Consider the following 23640-nt stretch of genomic DNA (forward strand, 5'->3'; position numbering starts at 1 on the left):
CTCCAGCTTGCCAGACAATATGATCTTTCAGAGGCAAATGCTGCTTTAACGATTTAAGAAATAAAAACTATTTTCGTCCATTATTTGGTGGTAAAGATTGTTTTGGATAAAAGTGCACTTGATTTGATTAATTGGTCTCCATGTGGCTATGACTTGCAAATTATGGAATTAAAATTAAAATACAAGAATTTAATGGAGTTAGAAAATTTTGAGTTTCACGAAAAACAAAAGGAAGAAAGGGAATTACAATTTAGAATAAAAGAATTACAGATGGCATGTGAAATACGATCTCCCACCTCACACCTATTGTAAGAAGAAAAGACACGTTATTTTCGATTGCTACGACACTGAACATTAAGCAAATGCACTTATATCTAAGAGGCCACGGTCACAGTCATTTATTGAAAGCAACATATTTGTTAGGTTAAATAAATCCTACTCTGATTTTATCATGGAGAATGATGAACCATTCATATTAAAGGGTTATATATCATTCAATGATTCTGCCAATCATATCCCTATTCAAATATTAATGAACACATGTACATCTCATAGTCATTTAGTATCATTCACTTTACCTTTATCTGAGAAGTTGTCTTCTAATGAGAGTGTTCTTATTCAGGGAGTAGAGTGTGACTTTGTCAGTGTCCCTCTCAGTTGTGTAAATTTTTCATCAGACTTGGTTTCATGGTCCGTGACAGTAGAAATAGTGTAGTCTTTACCAATCGAAGAAATTCGTTTATTAATTGGCAATGACCCAGCTGGATATCATGTTGTGGTTAATCCACTTGTAACTGACTTGTTTGGATCAGAAAGTAGATACATTTGATAAATTAATTGCGGATGTATAAAATATTGTGCAATTGCTAGAGCGATGGCACAGAAAGCTCTCGAGAATGATGTTGATAAGGAAAGTATTACGTTTGCTGACACATTTATTGTTCAGGCTTTGATGAGGTCAATTTCACTCTTCGTTTTGATCAATCAATTGATGACTGCGATTCCCTTTTAACTGCTCTTTTGTAAACTCTAATTAGGATCACTTGTCGTTGAACAGGAAAATAAGCCAGATTTCTCATGATGGTTTCAGTGCGCCATTAGCGAAACCGAAGCCATATAAATATGTATATTATTTTTAATGTGGGGTCCTTATGAGCGAATGGTGACCACCTGCGGTACCAGCTTCGGACGAGTTATCGGTTAACTATCAAAGTTTGTTCCAAATTCGTATATAAAAAATATTCAAAGCCTGGCCAATAAAACTCCTTTGGCTGTTCATATTGAGAACAATAAGACTTATCGAAATATATTGAATAACTTTTCTTGGCAAAAACGTGATGATTACAAATACTACAGTTCTTGTCACACTTGTTAAATGGTGTTACTACCCAATCGGAAGATAACTAAGGTTCATATGCAACCTATTCCTGCATTCGACGAAACTTTTATCAGAATAATGACAGATTGTGTCGGTGAATTATCTAAAGAGAAGTGAAAAAAAACAATACATGTTGACCATAATGTGTGCATCTATAATTCCTTTGATTAATAGTAACACTAACACAATAGTAAAAGTTTTGCGAAATGATTTTACTCAATTGGCCTGTCCAAATCTGTTCAATCTGATCGTGGGTCAAATATTATGTCTGGAATTTTCCACAAAGGTATGCATGAATTAGGCATCCACATTTTCAAGTCAAAAGTCAAATTAAGCTACGATAGGACTATAATGGAGATATCGTTTCAGTCTGGTGAATTATGTCTCTCTTACTCATTGTTCAAATTGTTTTTCAAATTATTGAATATAGTCCATACAAAGTTAAGAAGAATATGAGTTGGTTCAATGAAATATTAGTATTCCTAGGTTATCAATATCTTCGAGGAGCACAGGTACTTTGATAGAGATCGCCAGGTTAATAATGCAGTCAAACTTAAAATGTAGCTTCCCACACAGTGAGAATTTACAAGATTGAATGCAGTCAGGCTGTATTAACCTTTTTATATCCAATCTTCAGAATTCAGAAATTATAAATAATCTCGGCCAGGCACTTTCACATCTGCAGCAACAATAAAAGAATGACCTAAAGCAGCTAGGACTTGAATATCACCACTTGTTTGCAGATATTCCTACACGAACAAATAAAATCTACCATGAACTTGAAATTGTAGATTCTTCGTCTGTAAAACAGCACCCGTTCAGGATGAACTCTCTCGAACAGGAATGTTAGAAAAAAGAAATTTACTATTGCTCGAAAATGGTTTCATAGAATCGTATATACTTGTACTGAAACCAGATAATACTTTCCTGCATGTAAATAGACTAAAGAAAGGTGAACAATGACTAAAACAGATTCATTTCCACTGCCAAAAATCGAAATTCAAGAAGACAAAAACAGTGTAGTCATCTAGTGTACTTTTTTCTAACAAAATTAAATAAGCAATCGAGAATGAATTTGTTTCCTTTGAAATTGGCTTTACCACCCCGTGAATTAGTTCAGATCCTTCTCTGATTGTGCATAGTGATCTAAATTCCATTACTTTCATTTGCAAGATGACACAACAAAATTAAGACACCATTACGGTAGAGTTTGATATTGCAGGAGTACAATACCTACCATCAGGTACATCAAGGCAAAGACAATCTAATAGCCGATGCAGGTTTTCATAAATGTATATTTTTTATTTCATGTATACTTTTTATCATTCATGAGATTTCATCTTATGTAATTTGTTTATCACATGTATATTTGGCTAATAATAGAAGAAAATCTGTATTGAATAAATATTCTTAAGTGGGGAACCGTTAGGTGTGTTTAATTTGCATTGTTTGTTAGTTTATATATTCTGATTTCTGTATGTGTTGTTGATAACTTAACATTTTATCTTGTAGCTTACCTTGTCACAAATCAGTGACAACTTTGTAAACAACTTTTTATATCTGAGTAAGTATTATTATCTTAATCTGAGTCAAGGACATCGTACTTTTTATTGCTAGACCATGTGATAATTGTCATACGTTTTATTGTGAATTTGATGATAGACTGTCTAATTATAAATAAGGTCTTCCTAAACAATGTGCTTTTTACCTCTATAATTGAAATCATTTTACGTCTTTGTTTTAAATATAAATCTTGTTTATTTGAAAACTAGTCATTCTCGCTTTAAGATCTTAGCAGAATCAATTGTATTATTATTTTGTCCAGAACTTCATTTCGGCTGGAATTTTATTAATTCAAATTATTTAATTCAAGTGATTCTTCTCTAAAAATGCAAAGTGTTTTACAAAACAACATTCTTGCAAATAAAGACTTGAATTTATAGTGAAATTTTAAATAAGGATTTAATTCTTGGAATATATATTGTGATCCAACAGAAGAATGTTGGCACATCAGCATTATAGCAGCTACCACAGGCACATGAGCGCCTTCATCGTTGTATTTAATTTGTATTTCCACTAACGTTTCTTCAGAACATTTATTATGGTTTCTGTCTGTAATTCTATAATTATTTGGGATCTAATTCGCAATATCGTAGGCTCTTTTTATATTTTTACTTTGTATTGAAGGGAAATAAATCAATTGTTGAAGCTTAGAAAGCTTGTTACTTCTCACTTTTCTGTTACTTATTTTAAACCATAGAGTTGTAACAGTCCTGCAATTGAAGTTTTCAAATATTTTGTTCTATATGAACTGTAAGATTGAAAGAGAAAACTCATGTTCTGTAAACATTTGCAATTGTCTCTTTCTATATCTTAAGTGCTAAATTGTTTCAAGGCTAGACCCTGTCTTCAGTTCGTGTATTGATAAATATCGGCTTTCACATATCAATGTCTTACACCAATATTTCCATCACCTCTTTTTTCCGATTTAAGGATGACACTTCTGCCTAATTTGCAACCATTCAACAAGACTTTCCATCATTTTATCGCTACTGAAATGATTTTTCTCGTTAAGGTTTTCCTAAATTAAATATAGATTTTTATCATACGTTAAACACAAACGGAGAATGACATGGATATAAATGTTGAAGGGTGCACTCCAACAAAGGACCTTTCTTTGGCCAATAGGCGCCTAATAGGGAAAATGTACGCGGATGTATTTGAAACACAGGATAAGCCACTATACCAAAAGTTTTTCGGGTGCGAGGGAGACGTGGAAGGGCTGCCGGATGAGTTGTGCTGAAGTACGCCACTTTAATGTTAGCCAGAACTCGGAACAGGGCCCAAGTGGGGTACTTCTCAACGCAGTTCTCTGATCTGTGACATAATAGCAAGCAATGGAATCACTAAAAATAAAACTAGAACACTAATGTGGACTGGTTCTAGATATCGTTTGACATGTGTACTAAGCATCATTACAGGGTGTTTCTATCGAGCAGTCAAATTCTCAAACTTTGTATTGATGGGTAAAATGCTACACAATCCTGAAACTCGAGCTCAGTTCTCTACAATCCAATTTTGCTTGAATTTCTTCCATCCACTAGCTTATTTCCTCCTACAAATCAATAAAAAGAAGATTACTTTTCAATCGTTTGTACCAAATCCAGATTTAGCAAGTTGTATGGCGGAAATGCAAAGGTTACAGCGTGCCCTCATATATATATTTATTTACAAATAAGCTGAAACATATTTCAACCACACGCTTTGGCATTGTAGGCAATACATCGGATGCCATAAATCGCGAGCCCTGGTTACATGCACAGGTCCGAACGAATAATAATTCCTTGCCATGCATGCAAATCCAATTCCGGAACGAATCATAATTTCCTGCCACGCATGCAAATCCAATTCCGGAACGAAAACGCAGATCCTATTCAAGCCACTAGAATTTACCTGCATCATATTTAACCTTTATCTCCTCTCTGCATGCATAATGTATTTTATTTGCTGAGTTAACATAATATAAAACAAAATAATTTAGTAGGAAATTCTTGGCAAGTTGTTGTGAGGGCATAACTGATGTAAGTAGTATGGAATATAAGGCACCGAAACAAAAATTCTAACTTGTATGACAAAGTTGTGCTAAACAAATATTTTAAGAGTAACAAAATAACTCACATGCACTGACATGTTTTTCAAGGGAATTTGCACTCAGCCTATTCGTTTTTGACTCCTCAACTGAGACTTTCTTTATGTCGTCAAACAAAATGATTAACATTTTGGCATATAATCCTTATAGTCCGTAATACTCTTAAAATTCTGACCAAGATTAACGTATTCCGTTTAACGTATCTACGTGCAATACTTTACATGTAAGTTGGTCACAACGTGACAAAGATCATCGAAAAACAGGTAAAAAATAAGAGATCATATACAGATCACATACACATCATCGATTACGTTTATAGAAAAGTTAGAATTTTAATCTGAATGTTTACTCTTGTTTGTATATGTTATTAGTGCATTCTTTGAATGTGCCCTAGATTTTCTAAGATTTGTGTAAGTTTTCTGAGTTGTTTGTCCGATGAGACAAAGACAAATAAGATGTCACTTTTTCAGAGCCACATTTTGAATTTGTATGTTTCCATGCGGATGCTTACAGAATAGTTTCTTTAATGAAATGTGCCTAACAACAACACAAACATAACGATGGTATAACATCAGCGCATAACTGAAAAAGGGGAATAATTGATATTATAAGCTTGAGATACATTTTTTCTCTGCAGGTATTTGTTACTTCAATCGATAGTGTTTTGCTAGTATAATGGGAAGAAATAGTTTAATTATAACTTATAAAAGTAAATGTAAATTATTGGTACGTACAACGTCACTTCATGAGATGGTATAACATCATGCAAATGATTGTGCTTCCCTCTCTGTACAATTAGGTTTAATAACAATTTGTTTTCCTTGTTTTTGAAGGTATAAATGTGTTCATCGGCACAAGTCTAGATTCTCCATCCTAAATTATGACTTTCCTTGGGTGAACACATTTGCATATGTCCACGTGCCAAAGGCAACAAATGTGTAGTGTTTATATCATGCCGTTTAATATTGGTTTCTAATACAACTTGGGACCCACCTGCTATGTAGTAAGGTGATATGCATATCGCGCGTACTCGGCGGTCAAAAGCTTATGTAGCAACCCACCCACCCACCTCATTGTTTTTATTAAAAACACATATTCTGTGTTTAGCTAATACACATACTCTGTAACAGAATCTAATGTATGGACACAATCGTTAAGTATAAGTGACAAATACTGGTATAAGTACGTTGTATGGTTAACAAGTAACGTTAATGGCACGCACGCTATTGTGCCGGTAAATAGGACACGACTACAAAAAAGCTTGAGAAAATACGCTAATGACGGCGCTGAAAGAACAGACGTGGAATACAGACGAAGTTAATAAAGTGACCTCCCCTTGGTTCATACAACTATTCCCGGACAGAACTTAGTAGACTGTAAGGTATGCATTTTAAATTTTAACAACTATTGAAGCGGAAAAAATAACAAATAAATATGGCATAACATTTTGCGCTGACAACCACAATCCACAGAAGTTTGACGTTTTATCAATAAAGTACGGCGAAATCTCTGACAACATGAAATCACCTTATCGGTTATATAAATGAACGCAAGGAGTGCAACGGTGACCACAACCCTCCGCTCGATTCAACTTTTCTCACGCGTCTTGTATCGCTTTAGAATCGCAAGGAGACTGAAAAATTACACATGTACATTCAAAAGACAGCGACGTACCAACGCATAACTCTCGGACGACCATGACATTAATCCAATCCGGTGAATTAACCTTTATTTTCATCATTGCGGTCACAAACCCTTTCCACATTAGAATGCAAACGAGAAAATGGAACTGCATTCATATTTCCGGAATGCATTGGTTTCATGTTCTCGTTTTCGTCAGGTAATGTGATTTGTCTTACACCATTGGTGATATATGACGGCATGTGACTATGCAAAAGTAAATACCTGGATAATATACATAAAATTGTATTTGCTCTGTTTAGTAGTGTCTTCTCTTGCCAGAATACGTGTACTATTTTGCACAGTTTCACCCTTCAAGTATGAAGATTTCCCACAGAAGCAGAAATAATTAATTTCTTTTTAAGGGACATGAGAAGGTCGATATTGCGGTTTGTCATTTGGCTTTCTTGTTATGCTAGGCTCTAATGTTGCCAGGGTAACATGCTTGCTTTTTACTCATGATGTTACCTGTATAATCCAGTTGATATTATATGCCTGGCATTGCCTTTACCATCTCATGGTGATATTTTATATATTGCACTAATCTTTCACCTGATGAGCACCAGACCATGTCATCTAAATAAATCGAATCTTATGTTCATTAACAGCATATCAATAAATTATGTCCCTGGCCTCTACAACATTTACTTATAGAGCGGCCTCCCAATAAAATAAGTTGTGTGATGGGAAATTTCTGGCCCACATTGGACACTTGGGTCTACCATTTTCGGAGATGCGGGATTTGCATGGGCGTTTGCTACGCCATTGCGTACATAAGAATATGTCCTGACTATCTTAAAGGGAAAGATCACCGCTATTACATGTATAGGCTGTTAGAGCCACACCATTTACATGGATCGGGCAACATACACAGAAGGGAATAACGTTTGAGGTGTAACTGCTAGTGTAGATAAGTTCTACTGCTACAAATCAACTTATAATGGAGTACCTTATCAGCTAGGTCAGATGAGGTACCTAACAACCTTGACAAACCCGTGTGTCTGGTAACGATGGATCACATTAAGTTTTAAAAGTCTCGAGCCGGGATATGTTACTCGATTTCCAAGTTTAGCACGGAAAGAATACGTGACAAAACAAAAGAACGGAAAAATGCTCCATATGTATCCCCAACCATTATCATAAATATCTAGACATAAAGAATACATAACGAAGCAAAAGAAGAACAAACAAAAATGTACCATATGTACCCATCGATACCACCATCATCAACGTCACAACTGCAATACCAACATGCTACAAAATGTTGGTAGGCTGTGTAAAAGCGTGCGTTCGGAGGTGTGTGGTGGAAAGTAAATCTCTGTATGTAGATGGGGGTGCATAGAACCCAGATACCAGCATATTTACCCTGTCCACATTATCAACAAAGTCAAAATTTACGTCATTTGTTTTTGAGAGATGTTGCTGTAAAATCTTATGTGCATCTGGACTATGTGATGGAGGAGGCATATTTGTTGTACTTAATGGAAATTCAACAGCATCTTGCATATGCAGTTAATGCATTGCCAAAATTACCTTGACCTTAATATCGAAATAATTCAGCACTGAATCTGATTTAGGACTATTAAGGATTTTTGTCGCTCGTTTTTGTTCCATCAGTCCATTTTGCTCTTTTTGCAGAAGTGTACTGTTTTATTTTAACAGTTTTTATTGACGGAGTGATAGACGGAATGATTATCTGGGTCATGTCTTTGACGGGATATATATCATGTGCTCGTTTTAATAATGAATGTGTTTCCCAAAGTCTGACATTTTACATCTTAATTTTCCGTTTATGTAACCTTTCAACAAAACAGATAAAATGAACTCATTAGAATGCACACAATACAATAAATAGAATTACATACGTACCATTGGTATCCTTTTTCTTTTTTGCTTAGTCAGAGTCACGGAATAGCGTATTTAACTTAAAACAGATATATTACTGCATGCTGCTACTGCCTAAAGATCAGGACCATGACTTTTCATTGCTGCTGTTATGCATTTTCCCACCAGAACACCGCATATTATTTTACACATGGTATGTACTGATGTCGTGTTTTCTTTTATCGCCGGCTCTGAAAGGTAGTTTAAAAATGTGTGTGTATGTGCGTGCGTGTGTGTGTGTGTGTGTGCGTGCGTGCGTGCGTATGTATGTATGTATGTATGTATGTTTGTGTGCATGTATGTATGCATATCAATTTCTATCAGCTGAACTTCATGAAAGCTCCGCGATCGGACTTTGTGCTCCATTAATTATGAATTTTATTATCATCTATACTTTTAGTTTCGCTTTTGTGCATGAGTTCCAAACAAGACAAGCTTTCTCTTGCAGTCATTCCGACGTCCTGGATTGATTCCTGCGTCCAACACATCTGTCACGGAATTGGGTAGGAGTAATATCAATATGTATATGTTGTCAAAAATGTACTCGGGTTTTGTTGCCGCGTACAACGTCACCCGAGGGTGGTAAATTTTTTCGGCTTAGTTGTTTCGAAATCCTGAGCGAAACTCAAACCATGCTGCACGAACAAATGGCTTGCAGCGGGGAAACTAAGTACATAGCTGCGCATCTGTCACAGCTAGTGTGCTTATAGAGCAAATTCTCGAAAAACATCACATTACGCCAAGTCTTGTCAGGACGTTCACCCCTTTACAGGAGCAAATCTCCAGCTGTAGAGCTGCCTAAATGCCATGCCGTGTACATCGTTTGATGTGGAGTCACCAGCTGTAGAGCTGCTTTATACATGCCTGCCATGCCTTGTACATCGTTTGATGTGGAGTCACAGAACTCCGTGGGGGTTACTATGACGTATGCGCTGTGTTTGGTGACGTTGGATCGGAAGAGGGAACTGGTTTTCTCGGTGCGAGGGACCAGGGCTTCGCGACCAACGGGTCTGTGATGTGTGGGGATCCTTCAGCAGACCGATAGGAACGGACCATGCGTGGGTACTTCTCTGACCATTTACTAGAGCGCGTGGAACCGGAGTTAACATCTTGGTCGTCAAATGGGCGCCACGATAGTTGTAGTGTTCCATGGTATTTCCACAATTGCATTTATGTCATTCATTCCTATTGTTATGTCGTTATATGAACGATCGATAGGTTCATAATGTCATTCATTCCTATTATGTCGTTATATGAACGATCGATAGGTTCATCATTTCATCATTTCATTCATTCATATTCCTATTTCAATATCGGTTTACGATCGATAGGTTCATAATGTCATTCATCCCTATTGCTATGTCGTTATATGAACGATCGATAGGTTCATCATTCCATTCATTACTATGGTTATATGAACGATCGATAGGTTCATAATGTCATTCATCCCTATTAAGTTGTTATATGGTATCACGGTACCAATTGTTTTTCCATATACCTCAATGCTAATGTTTTGTGAAATAAATATACTTTCTGTCCTACTTGGGCATGCATGTCACACACTGTCATATAGAACAATGCTAGATTGTCAATTTGACAATGACATAACCAGGTACTCCATTGCATTTAAGAGAGATAACTCTACTGGAACTAGACAGGGGTAAGAGTTATCTAGTCACAACAAGCACATTTTCAGCCATGTGTACCATATTTTAAAAAAATCATACAAAATACAAAATATGATCTAGATAGAAATTAACACAAACTCACATGTTGCCAAGAGGCTCAACATTTTTTTAAGCCAAACAGAAAGTACAACTCTTACATAATGCACCAATCACAGCTAGTGCTGTTCTTTAATTCTGAATACAATGTTCCATACACCTTAAGCTCCGCCCACCTGGACTTGCGCAATTGGTACCGTTATACCATATGAAAGATCGATACCTTCATAATTACACGAAGTGTTATATCGTTATATGAACGATCGATAGGCGAATAATTACACATATTGCTATATCGTTATATGAACGATCGATAGGCGAATAATTACACATATTGCTATATCGTTATGTGAACGATCGATAGGCGAGTAATTACACGTATTGCTATATCGTTATGTGAACGATCGATAGGCGAATAATTACACATATTGCTATATCGTTATGTGAACGATCGATAGGCGAGTAATTACACGTATTGCTATATCGTTATGTGAACGATCGATAGGTGAGTAATTACACGTATTGCTATATCGTTATGTGAACGATGGATAGGAATAATGTTGTCCATTCCTATTGCAATGCCGTTGTGTGAACGATCGATAGGTTTATGTTCATTCCTATTACAATGCCGTTGTGTGAAAGATAGATGGGTTTATAATGTTGTTCATTCGTATTGCAATGCCGTTGTGTGAACGATTGATAGGTTCATCATTTCATTCATTTCTATTTCAATATAGTTTTACGATCGATAGGTTCGTAATTTGTACTGCTTTTCAATATCGTTTTATGAACGATAGGTTAGTAATTTACACTGCTTTTCTAAATCGTTATTTGAACGATACATAAGTACATTCTTTTCTGAATCGTTATTTGAACGATACATAATTACATTCTTTTGTAACTCGTTATTTGAATGATACCTTAAAGATATAAAAATGCAGAAAGGACAATTCTTTTCATTTGTCAATTTATAATTTCTAGCATGATTGTTGCCAGGTGGACCTTAATATTGTCATCTTGTTTGAGTTTAATAACAAACAATGAATGTCTTTGTAAACAACCAGACATATAGCTCATTGTCCTTTGTAGGTTTCAAGACCAACTGCAGTCCATTTTCAGGAAATACTGTCATCTGCATCCAATATTTTTAATGTCTAGATTTGATATTTCTAAATGGAATTGGACAAATTAAAAAATTATAACTCTTGCATACAAGTGTTATAAGGCATGTAACTCCCAAAGTTATGGAAATTTAGCTGATTAACTCCAGAAGCAAACAGCTGGGCACTTTCCTACAGCATACATGCAGAGGGATCACATAGAACATTGTTAGTCTTACCAGTGCCTGTATCTCGAGTCTCAATGATAGCACTTTGACTTGCCTATTTGCACAGAGGGGGCATAATTTACAATAAATCAGCTATTGTATGCTTTGCAATCCTCCATTAAGCTGAAGTTTACACAGAGGGCATCATTAAAACCATGTATATAATGGTATGAATTTCATGCAACATATGGAAACAAAACTCAGTCATAAAGATAGAAATAAATGATTTACTTACAATTTGCTTTGTGTGTCATTTATAATCCATTATGAATTCGCACTGAACAATTCAAATATTCAGCGCAAGAAATAATTTTAAATTAGTAGGACAGAAATTCCACTTGTCATGTCTCTTGCAACCTTTAACCTTGTGTGAAACTGCTAACAGACAGGTATATTTTTCTTGCCCATTAAGTTCCTTTCTTCATCAGAAATCATCACTGAAACCACTTATTTACCGATTCTTCAAAAGATCTAGAAGTTTGAAAGGTAACTTTATACTTCAGCATTTCCTGTATATATGTAAGTTAAGAAATGTCATTGGTTGAACTGCCTGCATAATGAGAAAATGGCATGAAAACAACCACAGGTTTGTGCCGTTTTAACTCTTTGTGTAGGATACAGGCATAGACTAATACTGCCACTCAAAAGCAGTGCCCTGGATGTAACGCAAATTGTGCCACATTATTGTGGCACTCCGGAGATGAGGGAGGAAGAGTATGACGTGTTATTGTGGCATCATGGGTTAATAAGTTAAGGAATTATTCAGAGCAATTACCAAACACCGGAACTACATCACATCTATTGTCCAAAAAATGTAGACTGACACACGCAAATAGTTTAGTTGGGTTTTGAAAAACACCGAAGATGACAGTGTTAGGGACCCATAAGTACATTATAAATTATATACGGAAGAATGAAATGACAGAGTTTTGTGCATTTGTTAATAAGATTGATCCTTTTCATTTCTAAAATCGGTAAGGGGGTTTGTGGTTATAAACACATGGAAGGAAATTAAATACTGTAAAACGTAATAACGGCATTTTATGTGTCGATTACCACTATCCATTTTAGTTTTACTCCCCATAACAGTACCAGTGTGCTGAAATATTGTCCAAATCGAGTTGTCCATGGGCAAGTAAATTAAACATGTATTTATCTGTATCAAAGACCTGATTGTCCATATTTTAATAGGTGTTTTCATAGTGGAGACCGTCAAAAGGTTTACTTTTATTAAGCAGCACCATTTAATAATATTAAGACCATGCTGTTGAATGACCAGAATCTTAGGTTGCCTGCCATATGTGGAATTACATGTCTGATGGCCATGTTTGCGTAGCCATTATATTATTAATGGAAAATCCCGGTTTGATATATGTAGCTCTGTCGAAGCCCTCGCGAATTCATAAGCTTAAATAAGGCTCTAAAACTGTTAGAAAAATCTTTTTTAAAGAAGCAAAATAATAATATAAATAAAGTTATAAACAATTGCAATTATCAGTCTGATGGGTTTTATTTCTTCTGAATTTATCATGGTAAAACTGTCAGTGTTGATGTAGGAAAACAAATCGAGCATATAAATGAAAGTCAAGTAATCTTTATAGAACAATGATAAAAAATAAACTTCTCAAATATTTATTGTGAAAACAACAACCGAAAATCTGTAAATGTTTCAGCAATTTGAAGAAAACCAGATTCACTACGCAGAGAGCACATGTCACCACCAAAAACATCGCAGACACATGCTGGGTACTTCTTCAAAATGGTTTTCTCCACTATGCTGCGATACCGACAGGTTTCTAGCCATTGTTTTCCGAATACATATGTTGAGAATTAAGTGTGCATTATATTTATTTACAAACATTAAGTACTTTTCTATAGAATATGTACAAATGCTATATAGAACAACTTTGGAAATTAGTTTTTTGTCGATACCATGTAACTATATGACCTCTGATGTCACTGACACGACGGTTGTGAGATTTGTATAGTCATGTGACTCTGGATGCAAATGGACAGATCCAGGTCAAATTTCAGCAACGACGTACTTTCGTCTCATCTGTCAACATATTAAAGACATGACGAATAATATGTTCACTTTGTTTGAAAAAATAAATCATATTCCTATCTACATTAAAGGTCTTTCAAGTTTGATGGGCGGGCTCATATGCGGATACCCTATGCCGACACCAAATGGTGTCGGTGAGTTCCGACTTTTCGATAGGGAATGGACAATACGCCCCAACATAAATGTCCAAATATCAAAAATGGGGTGGCAATGGTCAGAGGAAACTCGGACATGGGATACATCTGTCATCAAGGCAATGACTGAAATCGAATATCTAACAGTTTCAAATATGTAGATAATATAATATATAATCTTGGTGGTTAGATTTGTATTTAAACGTCTGCAATAAAAGAATCTAGTGTTGGGTACGAAATTATCATAGCTACAAGGGTACGTTACAAAAGAAATTAGGAGTACAATGCTGCCGGGCATTTATGCCCACTTAAGGTTTCCGTCTACAATATTGAAGCAAAATGCATACCGAATTCAACCGATTGACGAAAATAAAATACTGCAATGCTTACCATTTGAAAAGAGGCAACTGGCACAAGAATGTTCTGTTAAAAAAAGAATTAATTTTGGACTCGAGGGATACCACCCTTTGTTTTCGTAACTCGCGACATGTCGGCCTATTCTGCGCACAGCTTTGAAAAGATGTAATATTTATTTATCGGGCTATATAAATGAAATATATTACTTTGGACTGTTTCTTTCAGTAGTCGAGTAATTATATCAGGTTAGCTAGTTTTGCAAAATTCAAGGTAACAATGCCAATAAATGGCAATAGATATTATGCAAAATAAACCGATCCTCTAAATAAATTAGTAAAGTTCAACATTTTATAAAAGAAAAAAGCTATTATTGGAAGACAAACAACAATGAATGGGATGTAATGTGCTTACATCGTCTTGTTTATGGGAAAAAATTACTAAAGAAATCAGAAATAGACTATACGCCGGGGAATTTCGTTCTAGCGGCAAGTTGACTACTTGGGTAGCAGATGATTTTGTACGTCTGGGACAACTTGCAAAATTGGAAAAATGGATTAAGATGCAGAATGTTTTTTTTAAGGTATACATTTCTATCTTTTAAATAATATATTTATTTGTATGATTTTGAAAGATACATAGTAAATAGGATTTTCTGGGTTAAAGGTTTCAGAAGGTCATGGAGTGGGTCTTCTTGTTGGCATTTAGGAATCACATTTTCATAAGCATTTCGAGTTGAAATGGGGGAAATATTTGTACACGTTATGAATATCACTTTTCTATATTAAAATACGATCGTTCTATCTTGAGACAAAATGGATTGTTGACCCAAAAATAACACGTGATCCAATGTTAACAGAAATGACGTATCGTTGTGCAGAATTGCAGAATTGGCCGACATCGTGTTATCCGTCAATGAATCAAGGGATAGGGGGTCTAACCTTAGATTAAACTGTTGCATTGTCACAGTTTAGACCTCCCATCCTTTTATTCATTGACAGATATTTCTAAGTTTCTTTGTAACGAACTCCTGTGACAACTCATTTGTGTACGAAACTACATGGGTACGGAATGACCTGCTTCGGGGAACCACTGTATAAGAGACACTTAATTTTTTTAAATTTAAGACTGCTCTTTTTCTATGATCAGTATATAATATAGCACTTCTTTCGCTGCAGAAGCAATATCAATAAAAATTAGATTTTTATTCTTTAAATTGAAACCGACGAAATCTATTAAAATTCAAGTAGCATCAAATATGGCGCCTAACAAGTGTTTTAGCCGGGAAAGTATGAACCTATTTAAACAATATCGAAATATAAATTTCTGCCTATTGAATGAGCATCCGGCTGATTAAACAATGATGCAGACATAGGTAGATGATTATTCAAATGAAAGCTTATTAACAAACGATATTTAAAAAATCCACCTGCATTTTAAGTCCCGGAATTTTCTTTCCGCCAAACAGTGGCTCATTACAAAGACAATTATGAGTATCCTTCAATGAATCGAAGGCTGTGGGTCATTTACGGATACTCCTAATCTTCTCTGCAACGAGCCCCTGTGACCAGTGCTATAACACGATGCCGGAAATAAAAGACGAACATGCGCATAGACAGGATTTGCCAACTTTGTGGTCGCAACCCGGTATGCTTATTTTCAATGCGAGTACATAGCGAAGCAACAGGTGAAATTGGGGTCAGTTGGAATAAATATTTTAAACAAAATAAAGTAACAATATTATATTTTATTTTTTTATAGTTTTCGGAAATGGGGTTACTTGTAACTGGTGGCTTTGCGAGATGAGACCCCAGTTAAGGGGGGAGAGTGTTATTTAAAGACCCCACTTTCTACAGAACACACACACACACATACATATGTCGGTAATCGTCCAGTTTAACCTATTTTGACTATCTCTAAAGAGAATCCGCATGGATTCTGTTCAGATTTATAAAAGAATCAAATGAGTAATTTTTTTTTTTTTGCTTTATTATGATGTTAAGTATCATACAGTTGAAAAATGAGCCAGTCCATAAAGAAATGCTATTTATTGTTTGGTGTGTAGATTTTGCACATCGTTTCATTTGTCATAGATGTTATTATAACACTGCATCAAAAAATCATCGAGTCCAACATTCTGCAGATCAGTATTATTGACTGCTGTGATAAATAAAACGGTTAAAGTGTTCGATGCATTATTTTCATTGATTGATATTATGGTAACAAGATTAATTAATAACATGCATGCTTATTTGACACACAGCTTTCGACCTTCTTTGTCTCACAGAGATCAGAATTCAGCAATTGTGCGCATTTACTAAAAGCTGGTATTTTTCCAAAACTTTGGAAAGAAAAATGCGGTGTTCACACTAAACCCGGTTATATATACTGTTACACGCACACGGGTATTTACTTGACCGAGCGGTTGTCAAACCCTCGCTCGATTCTCGCTAGAAGTCATAAGTTTCCCCGACTTTCCAAAGACTTCCATACATCCTCAGTTGTAAATCAGAAAGCCCGACGTGTCCATTCTATACCTAAATTTTCCTCTAATTAATGCAAGACCACAGATAAACCAAACTGCCAACTATCTATCAACCGTACATCTGCGTGTTTTGGCTTCATTATGTTTCCGTACCACCAACCGTTCACGCCTTAGAACATATATGAGTACTCCCTAACAATGGGAACTATTTTAACTCCGCCACCTTAGGCCAGTCAATGTATGCTTTCCAGGCACATTTCGCCGATGTAACTGCACCATATTCGCCCACATGGCGACATAAACGGTGTCTGTCAAGTCCCTTTTTATTTATGCCCTTGTGTAATTTACCGGTTTAATACCGTAAGTACTGTCCTTGCAGTCACGCTACCAATGTATACCACTAGATTTTAATATGTACTATTTTACGACAGGGACATTCAGTCGGTTTTGGTCGGAATTCACTACTAGTGAACCGGGACATCATGGAAACACACTAACACTTCACTCCGTGACGTTTGCTCCTATTCGTTAACTCATTATTTCGGGCCAGGAATATTTCCATGGCGCCGAATTCCAATAATCAAACAAGTAATCACACAAATCTAAGAATTACTTAAAACGGGGCATTACAACCAAGTGCACATACTCTAAATTTACTACAATACATCCGTTGATGGAATCTACAATTTAATTGGAAATAGAGGTAGGGGTGGCAGGTTTTGTTCCCCAGCAAGATTTTTGTTTTTCTTGTGCCTTAAAATAATGTTGTTTTCTTTCACCTTATATATTGGATTGAATTGTTTCCCTTACAAATCAGATAAACATAATTTTCAGATTATATGGGCTACACCCTAGCCCTTGTCATGACAACTTACTTTCTCCCTCAATATAAATGATCCATCGTTTGTGACATTAGTAACGTTTCTCTTTATAGCTTCACTTACCCTATACATATAAGTTCATCCAAATATTAGGCAATTGTTCGCACAAATTAGGATATCACATATAAACTACTACAATTGCTCTCATACGCTGAACATTAACGAAGGGAATTTACGAACTCAAGTACATGTCGTTAATCGTCCAATTTATTCTATTTTGACTATGTCTAAAGGGAATCCGCAAAGATTCCTGTTCATATTTTTAAAAGAATCAAATGTGTAATTCTAAGCTTTATTATGATGTTAAGTATCATATAGTTGAAAAACGGAGCCAATCCAAAAAGAAATAAAAATCTAAATTGCAGGATTTCTTTAAAAGGTTGTCATGAAGAAAACTTAGATATGTTTCTTAGAATTGAATTGATGCTGGAATACTGAAGAGAAATTAGATATTTGCCTGCTTAGCCAAACACGTTAATAGTCAAATTTTCAAATATGTGTCCATGTCATAAAATTGGAGCTGTGCCATCGTCTCTCGTAGACGGACGGATGCCAAGAGGCCATAAAATCAATATTGTTCTGATATGTTGGTGGTAGTGGATGATATATGGATCATGTAAGGAGCATGAGATGACGCAAGAGTGCTTCTGAGAGGCTTTTTGAAAAGATGGTGCACTGTCCTTCAGATTGATAACATTCTGGTAGTTCATTTCAAAGAATACTATCTTACTGATTGGGAGTGGCGGGTGGGTCTACTTTACCGCCTGACAACAAGCGCCCATTCCCTACAAAATGAAGTGAACAACAAGTTTATAAAGTCATAAGGACAAAGTGCTAAGATTGTATTTACATATTGAAGAAAATGGCTGTGATAGATTCTTTATACTACAGAGTTTGCCTCTCTGGATCGATCTGAAAATTGTAATGATCTCTTGTAATTATTTGTTTTCCATCTAGATCAAACGTCCACTAAGGAACTTTTGTTTTGGTTTGTGTGAAACTATTTTGCAAGGTAAGTAGTATACTTTGTGTACAAAACGACAGAATGTAAAAGTTAATTAAATAAATAATATGCACGAGGTACTGACGGAAAGGAAATTTAACATCATTTCAATGCTTAACATAGAAAAATTGTATTTCAAGTATTTTTGATGAACAAATATGAAATTGGACCCATTTCGTCCGCCTTTTGTTTCGTTTTATGAAAAATAGGTCTTAGACCTGAGCATATTTAGTGAATTATTTAGAGAATGGCGTAAGTAAAATATATGTTAAAAAATGCATAGTCAGCTCGTTATGAGTGTGGGTTAAATATTAGGACCATTCCCAAAAGAGGCAAACGTGTTTATTTGTGTATCTGGGTCTAGGATATTAGTATACCCCATGAGTAAAACATTTGTACCTGATGTTTGCCACATTCTTTATTATAATTTTAATAAAGAATGTGCCATTTGACAACCCAGAATGTTCTAGAATTTGAAAATTCCATTAAGTCACATAGTATTTCTAGAAAATGGTAATTGCGATCTAGGTTGAATATAGGGGTTTACAATCTTGTTTACTTGAGATGGTATTCATGATTGTTATGAATCAGAATCATTTTTGTGTTGTATTGTTGTGTTCAGTTTTGGATTTGGGTGGAATTATTTATTGAAATTATTCTTTTCTGGAAAAGGACATCTAGGATTATATCATTAAACTTAATGGAATATTCTTAGCACATCATCAAACTTCAGACCACCGGTTTATTAGTAGTTTCAAAACTACAGGCACTTCAATACCTTCGGTGCTGGATCTTACTTCGAACACCACTGAAATTTAATTAGAACTTTATTCCTAAGGACTAGTAATGCAAAAGATTTAGACGATTTGGGATTTAATTCACAATATCGTATATTTTTAAAATGTTCACTTTCTATTCTAGGGAAATAAATTGTTTCTTTTCTCTTACTTGGTGTATATAGGGAAAGATAAATAGATAGACAAATGATAGATAGATAGATCAAAAGATAGAGCTGCATTTATGGATGCTGATATAAATGTACTGTTACATATAATGCATATATATATATATATATATATATATATATATATATATATATATATATATATATATATATATATATATATATATATATATATATATATAATAATAATAATAATAATAATAATGAGGACTTTGTATAGCGCCTAATCTTTAGAAGCTCTAAGCGCTTTACAACATTAGAAAACACCTATAAGATAAAAAATCATGTAATGATATGATTACAATCTTTTTTTAAAAAAAACATGCTGAGAATATTTAAGGTAGGAAACATTATTAGGTCTTTAAGTCTGTTCTTGCAGTCGAAATAAGTGAGTTTTGAGAGCCCTCTAGAATGTGATCATTGTGTCTTTGTGTCTAAGTTCAATGGGCATATATATATATATATATATATATATATATATATATATATATATATATATATATATATATATATATATATTGATTGTTTGATTGATCCATTCGCTATCTAAACTCTTCATTTCTTCAAATAGAATTGTATACCCATGTAAAAATATTAGTTATGTAATGTTTTGATTATAGACGATCATTAAAAATTACAGTCATGATCACAAATTATTAAAACAAATATAGATATACATAACACTGAAATTGTTGCAGATATTGATGATATTGAACTCACAACTTTCGAGGTCCTACCTATCTGTACTCTTTTTAATTCTACGTATCTCACAACGTTCGTCTTAACTTGCGTATTTATGACTATCAACAGGCAGAGCATTGTAAATGACATATCAGAATTATATCATTTAAAAATTGAACATATTTTCTTGTCATAGAATTTGGATTGATTGCAGTTTATTACTCTAGCCTGTGTTGCCAAGTTCCACAATATATACATACAGTTGGTGTTTATGTTTGTAACTGCAATTTTGGAGTGAAATGAACACGGTTTGATTTTCCTCTCAGACATATGAGTGAAATCCACAGAATGCTTGACTTTCATATCCAAAATAACCCGCATAATTCCAGTCATGAAGGCATCATCCACAGGACAATAAGGCAGTCTTTCTGCTAAATCAAGCATATCAGGTATTGCGTCGTAAGGCAAAATGTATGATGTTCCGCTCACGTAAGGAGGGTATCGAGAGATTGGAAGTTCGTCTTTTTTAACTGCATACTTACCTGCTCTCAGTATCGGTCCGCCGTAACGATATAAGTAGCCGTGTATGGTTTTGTTGTTGATATTTGGATCCGTCAGTAAATAAGTAAAAAGTCTAGCTATATTGATAAATGTATCATCGTCAACTTTCAGAATATATCTCACACTATTACAATATGTTTTTACCCATCTTAGACCGTGCATCATTTTTCTTGTTAGATTATACCTCGATTCCATGAAATCAAATTGTACGATGTCTTTGTACTTAGTACTTTCCTCTTGCAAGAGTCTGTCCGATACGGTTCGATCTGTCATTCGTCCAAGCATGAATACCAGTTTAGCAGATATGTTAAAAGAAAAGGCTTTTTGAGTCGTAGCACCACCCCATGTTCTCCTTATGGCTTGTCTTTCCTTGGTATTAATGGGTAGGGAAAGGACAAATACCAAGAGAGACGGAGAAGATGAAGTCTTACAAATATCCTTTCCATCTATTACATACTTTGTTGCATAAGATGTGATAATTTTATCCCATGACTGAAAATAGATCTTTTTGATATTTTCGATTCTCGGTTGAGTGACGCTGTTCCATACAGCTGCAATATTCGGAAGACGAGTTATCATTTGAGCAAATGTTTTTACGTATCTATTTTGTGTTGAATACGTACGATTGACAAGATCTGCACTCAGAAAGATACTAAATGCAGATGCGGACACCAAAACCAAAAAGATACATTTCTTATTCATCCTTGTGATTCTGTTTGCTTGAAACTCCTCGTTCTGAAAAAGAAAAGGAAACAATGCAAAACAAATACCCCAGCACTCTGCAAGTATGTGCATCTAGGCGCAAACCAACAACACCAAAGAATACACTATATCTTACAAAAGATATATATATCAATAGCGTAATGTAAAATTTAGGCATATGTAGAAACATGCTGGACATCTATTTTTGCTATTCAATGTAGAGAAACAGGGGCACGTGTATATCGATGCAGTGACTAATATTGCAAGGGATAATCCTACATTCAGTACGTATATACAAAAGCGATCGCCACATTGAGTTAGCCATTACCCATATGTGACAACTGTATAAAAGCAGATGGATCACATTCTATAATGTATCTGATATGTACGGACTCTTTGATCAACGCAAACAATTTTCAGACCTAGAAGACTAACAAATATATATATATATATATATATATATATATATATATATATATATATATATATATATATATATATATATATATATATATATATATATATATATATATATACTGTTCTTTTTGATCTGATTAGCTCATTAGATGCATCACCTTAAAATTGCAAAATTGCAAAACATTTCATTAGATGGGCATTAATAATTGCATTTTGGAAGAAATTTTTTAAATTAATTCGGAGTAATTTTTTCATGTTAATATTGATGGTAATTTATCTTCCCCATGCTTACATAAATAACATAATGTGCGAAACCTATTGAGAATTTTGTCTGTCTACTATTTTAGGTTTTTCCAATCTAGAAAGAGAGCACAGACGTTTGACGTCGCTGTTTTCAATAATATATAAGCATTCTTCACGTTAGAAGGATTGTGTACACGTTTACAATACTCAGATCTTTGCTAATGTGAAATACTTTTTTTTACTGTTTTAATTTTCATATGAGTTACTCTCATATACCTAATTTATAATATCCCGAAAACATTTCGCATCGAAACGTGAATTCGGTAATATGTTATACAGAGCTGAGATGAAAAGTTTCTTTTCATTTGTACGGACATTTTTATCTTTATTTTATGTAATGTTTGAGTTGTAAATGTCGCAGAATAAAAACCGAGTGGGTCTTTGGACTAAATGATTAAGACAAACACAGTGTGAGAAAGATGGAAATTTATGAATGAATTAATAAAGAAAAATATATGATGCAAAAATACAATGATTCTCTCACGCTCTCAACATACGATTTACTCAGATTACTCTACACAACATTCACACATCGAAAATAAACCAAAAATATTAATCAAAATGAAATACAGATCCAAGAAACCTCATGGACTGCACATACGCCTCAAACAGTATTTTACACAATAAGAGATTCACATAATCTAGAACATAAATTCTATTAAGATTCAAAATAATCTTAAAAACACAACATAGATTAAAAATAATCGTATAGCAGCAGAGAGGCTTAACAGACCAGGGCCGTTCGCCAAAATAAACGTTCCTACGAGAAACATTCGCCAGGAAGGCCCCAAATGTCAAAATAAACGCTGATGGGAGATGTTATTAAGACAGACAATCTGCCGCATACACATAGTACATCACAAAAATATACCCACGCAAGCAAATTTTACTACTATACCCCCCCCCCCCCATTTAGATAAATTTTGGTTTTGTTTTTAGCACGAAAAATTGGTCTCAGCCTCTCTGCTGCTGTACAAAAGTTAAAATATTTGGTCAAGTCCAATTCTATATCTCGATCGCGGATTATGCAAATTTATCGTTATAAATCCATGTGGCGTTGATTGCGCACGACTAAATAAATTTTTGAATTTTACAAAATCCATGTCGCAGTTACACCAAGTTTGGTGAATATTTCGTAGCGTGTGCGTGTCAACACCATTAAATACTGCCAAAATATTGCAATTGTCTCTAATTACCTTTGGTATTTGCGTGTATCTTTGTGTTACATAAATAACATCTGTGTTTTTATGTCGCCCACGAGAAAATATCCTAGATGGATTTGCTTGCTTGTCCAACATTATGTCATCATAAACGACTAAATTATTAATTTCTCCATCAAGATCATCAACTGATGGTGCCTCATCAATATCTGTAATAAATTCAATGATATTATCACCAATTTCTGATGCATTATCGCTAAATTCCTTTAAAACCTTATAACAGCGTTG

General features: G+C 34.7%; 2 protein-coding genes across 3 annotated transcripts in view; one reads left to right on the forward strand and one right to left on the reverse strand.

The window, feature by feature from the left end:
- Nucleotides 1-23640, forward strand: part of LOC149791528 (beta-1,3-galactosyltransferase 5-like) — a 258369-nt gene that overhangs the window by 176849 nt on the left and 57880 nt on the right. The window lies entirely within an intron of this gene.
- Nucleotides 19730-21645, reverse strand: LOC149791530 (beta-1,3-galactosyltransferase 5-like). Its single transcript, XM_089969213.1, has one exon. It carries the CDS (start codon nt 21563-21565, stop codon nt 20372-20374), a length of 1194 nt encoding a protein of 397 aa, XP_089825339.1. The 5' UTR covers nt 21566-21645; the 3' UTR covers nt 19730-20371.

Source organism: Sinohyriopsis cumingii, chromosome 9 (assembly GCF_028554795.1).
Source record: "Sinohyriopsis cumingii isolate HCF-2022 chromosome 9, ASM2855479v2, whole genome shotgun sequence".
NCBI lineage: Eukaryota > Metazoa > Mollusca > Bivalvia > Unionida > Unionidae > Sinohyriopsis > Sinohyriopsis cumingii.